Below are 11,570 nucleotides of genomic sequence, written 5' to 3'. Positions count from 1 at the left end.
TGTATGACCAGTAAACTCCGTTATGCACAGAGAAATGTGAGCCAGTTGTTTGGTGAATTGTTGTGTTTCACAGAAAAAACAAAACTCATTTATAGCATCTTCCTCTCTCTTCCACTCTGCAGCTGTCTAGCCTGTTCAGGGATCCCCTGTACTGAAAGGTGAGTGTGTTCAGATGCCAGACACATGTATCACTGCCCCAGTTATGCAGGTCACGTTCCCTGAGTGTTTCTGAACCCTTTTCTTAGCAGCCCTCCCTTACTCAGTGGTAACTTAATCTGCCTCAGACTAATAGAACCTTTGGAATTCTCGTCTGCTGTCCAAAAACATAAAAATTAGAATATACAAAACTATAATTTTGCCTATGGTTCTGTATGGGTGTGAAACTTGGTCTCTGTCATTAAGGGAGAAACATAGACTGAGGGTGTTTGAGAACAGGGTGTTGAGAAGAATATTTGGACCGAAGAGGGATGAAGTGACAGGAGGTTGGAGAAAACTGCATAATGAGGAGGTTCATACCTTGTACTCTTCTCCAAGTACAATTAGAATGATTAGGTCAAGGAGGATGAGGTGGGCAGGATATGTAACACGAATGTGGGAGGAGAGGAATGCATAGGATATTGTGGGAAAGCCAAAAGGAAAGGGACCAGTGGGAAGATCAAGGTGTAGGTGGGTGGACAATATTAAAATGGATCTTAGAGAGATAGGAAGGGATGGTATTGATTGGATTCATCTGGCTGAAGACAGGGACCAGTGGAGGTCTCTTGTGAACACGGTAATGAGCCTTCGAACTCCGTAAAATGCTGGTAAATTCTTGAGTAGCTGGAGATTTGGTGGTTCCTCAACACAGTCTCTGCTCCATAAGTAAGTAATTACAGGAAATACGAATACCCAAAGTCAGTTATAGAGGTCATAAGGCTAGAAGAGAAAAGATTTCTGCAAGGCGTCTGTTACTTCATAATCATCATTCCTATGTTTATATAAAATAGATACGTAAGAAAAGTAAAAGAGGTAATTGTACTGATTATTAACAGTATTCTCTCAGATTTAAGATTAGATCTAAAATTAAGAATCACGCGGATGCCGCTATTATATTATAATATATTTATAAGAAAGTGCCATAGAAGGCCGGAAGGGTATTGCGTACCCCTTTTTTGTATTTACAATATTCGTTCCACAAAAAAAAAGTAACATTGGGTGTCAATCAGGGCAGTTTGAAGAGCTTTAAGGAACTTGAATAGATAGGGAGCAGGAATGTGTTTCGTGAGACTGGTGTGAAGGAATATTTGCAGCCCATCCAGCCTAAAATTTGAATATGGACCTCAACGATACGACGTGCCATCTACCAACCAAATTCAGTAAGTAGCTTTCGGAGGTAATCCGTGACATTGAGTTACTAATTCTGCCGCTAGAGGCTCTAGTATTCCTGCATTGGAAAGTTGTGTTTTGCAACGTTGGTCACAGTGGTCAACAGCGTCACCATGTCACGATTAAATTGTGGCCAAACGGTAGTTGATTTATTTTTGTGTGTCTGTATGCTATAAACGTGGAAAAGAGGTTTTGTAGCTTCATATATCGTACACAAGTGAGTACTTTATGAAACGTCAGCTGCATTGGCACTAGAAAATTTGGATATTGTGTATTCAGCAGTGGTGTTTTGCTTTCTGCAGCTGGAGACATTTCTTTGGTCAACCACATTCTAGTAAGAACTCAACTGTGAAACATCTTAAACATAATGGGGAGGCATGAAGTGTGTACCCCTAAATATATTGCGAACAAAATAAAGGCGAAAGGGCTCCAGAAACTTCGTTGGTATTGTCAGATGTGCGAGAAGCAATGCCGTGACGAGAATGGTTTCAGGTGCCATATGACGTCAGAGTCACATCAGCGACAACTTCTTCAATTTGCTGCTAATGCAGACAGATACATTAGTAATTTTTCGAAAGAATTTGAAAGAGGTTATCTGGAAGTACTAAAACATCAGTTTGGTACGGAACGTGTTCATGCAAATCGTGTGTACCAGGACTATATCTCTGACCGTCATCATTTGCATATGACTTCTACACAGTGGGATACATTGACAGACTTTGTGAAATGGCTTGGAAGAGAAGGAAAGTGCAAGGTGGATGAGCCTGAAGAAGGATTGTATGTCCAGTATATAGACCGTGACCCAGAAACAATTGCCATGCAAGAAGCTGTTTCCCGCAAGGAGAAGATCCACAGAGACGAGCGAGAGAGGATGATGTCCTTTATTGAAAAGCAAATTGAGAAGGGGAAAGAAAGTTCCAGGAATGACACACACGTCTTCACGGAGTTTGTGCGACCAAGCGAGCAACATAAAATTGTTGTAAATTTGAAGCTAGAAACAAAAAGGACAAAAGGGGATGAGGACATGAGAAATAAAACTTTGGTGGCAGGTAACGCATTGAAGAATGGTTCTTCAGCAGGAAACCGAAAAGACTCAAAAGAATCTGGAAGAGGGAGAGGTGAAAAGAGGAAGTTATCAGCCCTTGGAGAGATCATTAAAGATGAAGAGAACAAGAGAGAACGTATAAACAGAAAGGATTACTGGTTGGTGGAAGGAATTGTTGTGAAGGTGATGGCAAAGTGTCTGGGTGACAAATACCACAGGAAGAAAGGGGTTGTAACTGGAGTGCCAGATAAGCATGTAGCTACAGTATGCATGTTAGATGGTGGACACAAACTAAAACTAGACCAAGAACATCTTGAAACGGTGATACCAGCAATAGGGCGACCTGTGCGTATTGTAAATGGTGCTTATCATGGTTGCAGTGCCATGCTTAGGGAACTGGATCAGAAGAAATTCTGTGTAACCATTGAAATATCCTCAGGCCCTTTGAAGGGCAGAATAGTTGACAGAGTGGACTATGGAGATATCTGTAAATTATATGATGTAGATATGTGAATATGATATAACATTAATGTGACATATTTGCAAGTTTAAAGAAGGTTTGATCCTGTAAGAAATAATAAGAACAAAGCATATAAATTTAACTACAGTGTTCTTTGCAGTGAGATATTAATTCTGTAATTCAGTTAATAAGCCATCATTGTAGCATCTCCAGTGAATTATAAAGTGTTACCAATGAGAAGTTTAACTATTGTTCTTCATTTCATATAACTACAAAGAAGGATATAGGAGCTGTGATTGGGGGTCAGAGTTCAAGTCCCAGTAGGGTGGAGAATTTTCTCCGCGTTGACCAGACTGGCTTTGGAGCCTACCCAGCCTTCTGAATCGAGTAATCATTAAATGGTTTCCCTGCATTTATAATTTTGGATCACATGGCAGTGTGGAATGAAGAAGTGTTCTCCAAAACGGTGGCTAACCAGTCCCACCATAGGGTGATGAAATTATAGATAGAAGCAAGACAGGTTAACAGCCATGAAAGGCAGTGGGCTTCTTGCCTGATATATGTTGGAAATAAGAACAGAGAACAAAATTTTATTTAAAATTTTTTGCTCATAATGCAGTGTTGACAAGTACTAGTTTTGTTATATTCTAGAAATTAATTTATGGAATGAATATTGATGTTAGTTGTGTAAAACAGCAATATTAAATTTTCATAGTGTAAATTTCACATGGTGTATTTGAATAATTATCCATTCACTGTCATTAAACTTGCAAATGATGATAAGAAGTAATAACACTTACTGTAGTGTACAGCATAATTTTAGGCTAGTTTTTATAGGTGAACTAACAACGCTAGTTTTCGCTTACAGACCGTTCAGCCATATTTTTGAAGAACGGAAGCATTGCCATAATACCTGCACTTTTATAGTGTGAAAACAAGTGGAAAATGAATAGATTCAAGTGGATAGATTGTAACCAACATATAGGAGCGTAATACATAAATATGTCTGTTCACAACTACTTTATACTTTCAATAAATGATAGACTCAAATTGTCAATAGATCAGTTTGGCTTATTAAAATATTTCAACACAATATGTTTTGTTTACAGTTTTTTCCTTATGGGGACACAGGTGTTGTCTGAGTGTATGCTGACTGCATAAAGCATTTGTTTTCAGCAAGAAACACATAAAAAGTCAAACAAAATACAGTAAAACAAAACAGATGAGTGTAATTTAAATTATCACCCAGAAGAAACAGAGACACAGGCGCAAGAAATTGTATGTGAGTTAGCCCTTCTCTACATATGCCCCCTGCAAGGCCACACATTTTCCCCAACGATGCATTAGCTGCTGGATACCTTGATCATAGAAGGTCTCAAGTTGACTGTTTAGTAGGTCCTTCACTGCAGAAATGATGTCATCTTGGAATCACCATGAAGTGGCTGCTTTAGCCGTGTAAAGAGGAAGAAGTTGCTCTGTTTCAGGTCTGGTGACTATGGTGGATGGGGGAGAATTTCATATCCCAAACTTGCAGCAAGTGTCCTCATAGCCTGTGCAGCATGAGCCGGTGCATTTTCGTGAAGAAATAGCACACCTTTTCCCAGCATTCCACGTCATGTTTTCTTGATTTCCTCCAGTAATTATCTCAGAAGGTTCTGGTAGTACTCTCCAGTGATGGTGACGCCCTTTTGCGCATAGTCGGTCATGATGACACCCCGCCGATCCTAGAACACGCTCAACCTCCTCTTCCTTTTACATCCCACATCCTACATTGATACTATCAAATGCCTGAATAACAGTGAATAATGAATTGGGTAGGATGTGAAAGGCAGTGGTCATGACCTGATTTAATGTACTACCCGAACTATAGAAAATCATGAGAAACCTCAACGAGGACAGGTGGTGTCCTGACCAAGAATCGAACAGACTACCTTCAAAGTACAAGTCAGAAGTGTTATTGGTTCAGTCAGTTTGGTCAGTAAATGGCACGAAGGAACAACTTAGGTTTCGCATCTTGTAACCCTTTTGAACACCAGACAAAATTATTTCGTTCTGGAAATGAAGAGAAAATGGAAAAATAATTTCTTGTAGAATTTTTGTAAAACCACAAAAGATCTCAGTCAGGATAGCAAGTGTCCCAGCCAAGATTCAAACTAAATATGAGGGTAGACTGTTACCACTACACCAGCCATTCAATATATCCAAAGTTATCAATAAAGGTAAAGTTGTCCCTGTGCTTAACTAACTAAAGCATATGTGGGAGTGGATGTATAGAGTTACGTTTTCTCGACCTCGGCACCAGCTGGAGGTGGGTTTTCAGGTGCATGCCCTGGCTGCTGTACTCCCAGGGGGAGAGTCCTCGGTACCCATGGGATAGGAGGCTGGGTGGACCCCAAAGCCAGTCTGTATTATATGAAGAATTGAAAATTCTTGACTCTACCAGGACTCACACTCCAACCCCTTGGTCGTCCAGCCCATAGCCAACTATACTAAATACACTATCCCAGCTCTATCCTTCATAATGGTATGGATTGTAATGCAAGAAAATTTTACATATTAGTTTTAAAGATACTAATTACATTGAAAATAATACTGTGTTGTAAAAAATGTATGAGATCTGAGGTTGTAACAGCAGTAAAGAAGAAGACAGAGGCATCTGGTGCATCCAAAATGTTGGTAAACCATCTGCAAGACTGAACGGCATCACATCCTAGGAGAAAATAGTAATATCTCAGGTTCTGGGTGGTAATGTTTTGTAGTTCAAGGACAGCCCAATGTTTTGAAGGACACATCACCCCCATCTTCAGGGTGATACGCTCAGGTTACTGCCTGCCCCTGCTATTTTTGTTCTTGGCTTTATATTTGACCTTGATTGTGGCCAATGTTCTTCTGAAACTTCAGGCTGTCAGAACTACACAGTTACAACCCAGAAGAGCATACTCTCCAGCAATAATCTTCTTATAAAGCTCTCCTCACTCAAAAGTAAACTTTTATACACATGGTATACAACAGGTATTGTTGTTGTATTATTGTTAGAAGTCCATGACACAATAATTTGATTAGGTTACCTTTTAGATATGAAATACTACAACAAAACCTTCCTATTTTGATATGCCGTTCGTTTAAATTTAATTTTCCAACACAGTCAAATCACCATTACAACACTAGCTACAAAGAAAATTACCATGCCAACAATATTACATAGGTAAACATATATTCTTAATTACAGTAAATGTATATCTCAGAATGACATCAAAATACCAATATCTTTGTATGACAACAAAAAGAGAAAGGTAACGCTGTCCCTGTAACAGGCTCTTGAGGCCCATAGGGTTGAGAGAGGTTGTCAGTCTTATGTGTTGGCTGCTCTTTAGTCTCTAGGAAGATTCCTGGAACTCATTTCTGTTAAGAGGCTGATTCGACCCCAGGGCCATAGTGCAGCTGGATTAGGTCAGGATTCAAACCTGTGACCTTCTGGCTAGTATCACAGTGCCCCCCCCCCTTTTGAATGACAATATGTAAATACAAGTGAAGTTAGTGGTAAAGTACAGAGCACTGTAAACTAGACAGAACCATTGTTTTGAGAACCTCACATCCTTCAAGGAGGTTATTGTTTTCTGGAATGTGGTGCCATGCAATCCAGCAGAAACATAACAAAATTCATCAAAAATTTTGGCAATACCTTTCTACCAGTTTACAAGGTGTCACATCCCAGAAGACATTAATCTTCAGCATGACTGAGCTCTTTGCCTGTCTATCAGAGGTCTCCAGCTGACATTCCTAGGATCTTCTCCCCTTCCACTTATTTTGACACAGTGGTTTCAAAAATCCTGCTTTTATGTATTTTCAAATCTACTAGAGATTCCTTCTGATAGTTTATAGCCTACTTTCACTTCTTAGATAAAACAGTAAGAATATGGGATCAAAATGTTGTGTGTTTCCTTTCAGTATTTTAACCTTGTTAACCAAACTTAATATGAATGCCATGCTGACTGTGTAATTATTTAATTTCCTAGTGCTGATAACAAAAGCATGACAGTGAATTAACCTGTACAGTGTGAGAGACACGATCACCATCTAATATAGGTCTTCGAAGTAAATGCCACTTCATTGACATAATTCTTTTTTAAGATATAGAAAATACAATCATCGCTTAATGGAATTTATATGTAGCTTTCAGTTTCATGGTATTAAGTAAAAAACAACTGGAGGTCAGCATGTGAAATCTGGCACACAGACACGTCAGACTCATACCTACAAATACCGTTACAAAACTACTACTACTACTACTACTACCACCACCACCACCTATTACTACTAATCTGACATGGCTAGGATTCAGCTGGGGGCTATCTCCATACAAGTCCTGTATGCTATTCCATAGGTTAAATTGCATTTTATTCTTTGGATTACATATTTACACTATACATTTGGGAGATCAACAACACAAGATTTGTTGGACAGGAAATGTGCAGAATGAGTTCTGCCTGGAATGATTCATATAAAATGTATCTGGTTTGACTTATGGTCTTGAATTCATTTCAACTGATGATACACAAACATGCTGTTTACCTCAGTATTTTATTCAAAGCAGAGCCCATCGTGAACATGATCCTCTTTTGACTTGAAAGGATTCTGACGATGGTGCATGCTGTACAGAACTATTAGGCTTATTTATGGAACCTGTTGTCAGGTGTTAATCAGCTGTTCTCTACTGACCAGGGTTTGTCCAGTGATTGAGACTAGCTCTTTCTAACAGGCTCAAATGAGTAGGTCTATCCTGACCCATCCACCTGAGGATGGAGACAGATCCAGTCTCCAAAACGTTGTGCTTTTGGTCTTATATATACCAGACAATGGATAGAGTCCAAAATAAGCCTAATAGTTCTGTACATGATCCTCTTTGCCTTCTGTGTAAATTGATGAATATTAGCATGTAGTTATTTTGCAAGAATAAAGAAACAGTCATACAAATTACTGTTAGAATTATAAATCTAAATGTTAGTACATAACAGTGCCTTCTTAACTTGTGAAGATTGAATGACATTTACCTATAAATACATAATTCTGTTTTAAGTAATATACGTAAAATATGTTTTTGTATTACATAACAAAGTAAGACTAGGGGATTTTTTTCTTTTGAAACAACTGAAGGAAATCGAAAAGAAAAACATTAAAGAGAGCTTGAAGTTAGGCACCTTCATTATTCAGTATTCAGTATAGAGGGGGTGGGTTTCCCCATGCACCGCGACTAATAGTCTACTGTACGTCATCCTTTAATTTCTACTGTCGCCATACCATACCGATACTGGTGCCCGCTATCTCCCCTTTCTGCCAGTGAGTTCGGCCCTCTACTGGCAGTGGTACCCGATAATTCTCCCCTTTCTGCCAGCGAGGTTGGTCCTCTACTGGCATTGGTACCCGATAACTTCCCCATATACCGGAGGCAGTGGAAACTACTTGGGCGGGAAACATTTTGCCTAATTTTGCTCAGAGGTCTCCTAGAGACATGAGGATCTTTTACGTGCCGTAAATCTACAACACGGGACCCACGGCTTAAAGTCCCTCCCGGAGGACTTGTTCCCTGAATTTTTCCGCCCTTAAAAATTCCACGACCTTCACCGGGTTTGAACCCACGTACCTTGCTTGAGTCATGAGGTGGGAACGTTACCCCTAGACTATGGAGGCCGCTAAGTTGGGCACCTTAGAAGAAATATTAATAAATAATGGAATGAGTTGGTATGGACATGTTTTCAAGGAAGAATGAGGACAGAATCGCAATGACAACTATAAAAAAGTAAAAGGAGAACACCCGAGGAGACAGAAATCAAAACATGGGAGGCAAGTCAGGAGAGGAAGCTTTGAGAAGACAGAGAACTATGGACAGGACTGGTTGTTAGTATCTATATACAATAATTGCTGAACTCTCTCCATCCATCTGACCGTATTTCTGCAAATGGCTCATGGTCAAAAAACTGGCAGAGAAGAAACATTTTCCTCTTGGAGACACAACCCCAGGAAATTGTTAATTCTGCTGTTATATGTATGAGTTTGAGTCCAAGACAATTTATTTCTGCATTACTTCCACCATAACAAAGGCACTGGGACTGTAACAATGGGATCATCGCTAGGATACAGTGAAAACCCACAACTATTTTCTGCTGTTGCTAAGGTAGGTGGCAAGATCCAGACTACCTTCTGCTGTTGCTGTTATATGGGGGAAAACTCAAACTATGTTCTGCTGTTGCCATGATATGGGGGGAAACTCAAACTATGTTCTGGCAGTGGTACCCGATAATTCTCCCCTTTCTGCCAGTTCTGCTGTTGCCATGGTATGGGGGAAAACTCAAACTATGTTCTGTTGTTGTCATGATATGGGGGAAAACTCAAACTATGTTCTGCTGTTGCCATGGTATGGGGGAAAACTCAAACTATGTTCTGCTGTTGTCATGGTATGGGGGAAAACTCAGACTAAGTTCTGCTGTTGCCTTGATATGGGGGAAAACTCAAACTATGTTTTTCTGTTGCCATGATACGGTGGAAAACTCAAACTTTGTTCTGTTGTTGACGTGATATGGGGGAAAACTCAAACTATATTCAGCTGTTGTCATGATATGGGGGAAAACTCAAACTATGTTCTGCTGTTGTCATGGTATGGGGGAAAACTCAGACTAAGTTCTGCTGTTGCCTTGGGGGGAAAACTCAAACTATGTTCTTCTGTTGCCATGATATGGGGGAAAACTCAAACTATGTTCTGCTGTTACTATGATATGGGGGGAAACTCAAACTATGTTCTTCTGTTGCCATGATACGGTGGAAAACTCAAACTATGTTCTGTTGTTGACGTGATATGGGGGGGAAACTCAAACTATCTTCTGCTGTTGCTAGGATATAAAAAGAAAACCTTAACTACCTTATTAACTATAGTGTTATACTATGATACTTTGGAAGATCCATCGTGTCTCCTGCCATTGCTAAATAAGGGGCAGGAATGATGAAAGAATGAATATGTAAATGGGACAGGAAATGAAAAAGAAGATCAAAGGAACCAAAAGGATGGAAGAACAGAGGTGAGGGAACATTTTTAACTTGCAGGAGAGAGAGGTAGGAAGGGGGAAGGGAATGATGACAGGAAAGGAGAAAGATGGAATAGAAATAATAGTGAAAGTAAGATAAAGTTTATCCCTCCCATCAAATCTGAGAGGTAATGTAAGTAACTTCCACTAAGGGCCGCGCCATAGCTCAAGTGGTTAGTCGCTGGCTTCCCACCGTGATGGCCCGGGTTCGATCCCGGGTCTGGTCAAGTGGGATTTGTGGTGGACAAAGTGGCGCTGGGGCAGGTTTCCTCCGAGTACTTTGGTTTCCCCTGCTAATCTTCATTCCACCAACTGCTCCACAATCACCCTCACCTATCACCTGGGGCTGGTACAATATGCCAAAAGTGGGCACAGTACAAGTGACTTAGTCCCACCCCACTAGAAAAAAAAAAGGACTACCACTAAGAACAATAACAGTTTCTGAAACTGCAGTGCAAGTTTTTCTGCAAAAAATTGCTATAGTATATACATATAGTGGAGACATCTAATGAAGAAACAGAAGATTAGTAAGGTTCCAACAATTTAACACTTTGTGGACCTGTGGCATATTTTTATGCCCAGCACTTTTAAATGTGGCAGACTGATGGCATATTATTATGATTTTATGACACGTTATGTTGAAACACACTATACCTTGCACTGGCGCCAGGCAGACGCATGACTGGTGCGTGACAGACCTCTTGAATATTTGCTTCATAGTCAGTAATATGACCCCGCTGTTTATGACCCAACTGTTTTCCTTTCCCACTCCAAAGGAAAATGCCTTTGTTCATCTTCTAGCTGCGTGCACCAGGCAGGAAGTTACTAGTGCAAAATAGATCAAGGTCGGAAGAGGTTGCAGTCCAAGCGTTTTCTCAGAGAACAAGAAATATCTGACGCATTCTCCGATGAGCTATCTGACATCCCTTGTGAGTCTGCTAGTGATAGCGACTCACAATCTGATAGCGACTGTGGCAGGGGTGAACAAAAATTTGTGGCCACAGACAGTGAAAGTAAAAGTAAAAGTGAAAGTGACAGTAGCTCCAACGAAAGTGCAGGTAGCAACATTGCGGGGACAGCCACATGGGGAAAAGTAGACAAAACACCTGCTTTGGGACAGTTTACTGGAAATTCAGGGGCGAAGCAAATTCCATGGGACCCAAATCCACAATTCACAATTCGAGCATGGTTTATGTTCAAAGGAGACATGGACAGGTAAATAAGCCTGTTTGTATTTCCGAGTATAATATGTTCATGAAGGGAGTTCATAGAGCCAATCAGTACTTGGCCTATTATTCTCTTCCTCAGAAAACAGTAGTGGACAAAGAAAGCTGCCTTGTGGCTTATAAATTGTACCATTTTCAATTCATTTTTTGTTTTCAAAAATCTAAACCCTTGTTCAAAATTGAAATACAAGGAATTTCTGCTGAATGTGGCAAAAGCCTGGGCTACAGATCAGACGGTGGCGGCAGACACAGACTTAGTGTAACCGGGCACATCAACTCCCACCCCACGCAGGCCTCATGTGGACCCCCCTGGCTGATTCTCGGGTGATATGTGGAAACATACCCTCATGAAAATTGTGAAGAGTGAACATGCCAAGGGAAGCAGCCTTCTAGGCGTT

The 11,570-nt window shown here is 40.3% G+C and overlaps 1 protein-coding gene across 1 annotated transcript; it reads left to right on the top strand.

Moving 5' to 3' along the window:
- The first annotated feature begins 1,468 nt into the window (after positions 1-1,468).
- LOC111865345 (DNA/RNA-binding protein KIN17-like) lies at positions 1,469-3,116 on the top strand. The gene has a single exon (XM_033751784.1). The coding sequence runs from the start codon at positions 1,733-1,735 to the stop codon at positions 2,921-2,923; it is 1,191 nt and encodes a 396-aa protein (XP_033607675.1). The 5' UTR covers positions 1,469-1,732; the 3' UTR covers positions 2,924-3,116.
- The last annotated feature ends 8,454 nt before the right edge of the window (positions 3,117-11,570 follow it).

This window comes from Cryptotermes secundus, unplaced genomic scaffold, assembly GCF_002891405.2.
Source record: "Cryptotermes secundus unplaced genomic scaffold, Csec_1.0 scaffold17, whole genome shotgun sequence".
NCBI classification, from domain to species: domain Eukaryota; kingdom Metazoa; phylum Arthropoda; class Insecta; order Blattodea; family Kalotermitidae; genus Cryptotermes; species Cryptotermes secundus.
Note: the sequence above shows the minus strand (reverse complement) of the source record. Positions and strands in the feature narration are given on the sequence as shown.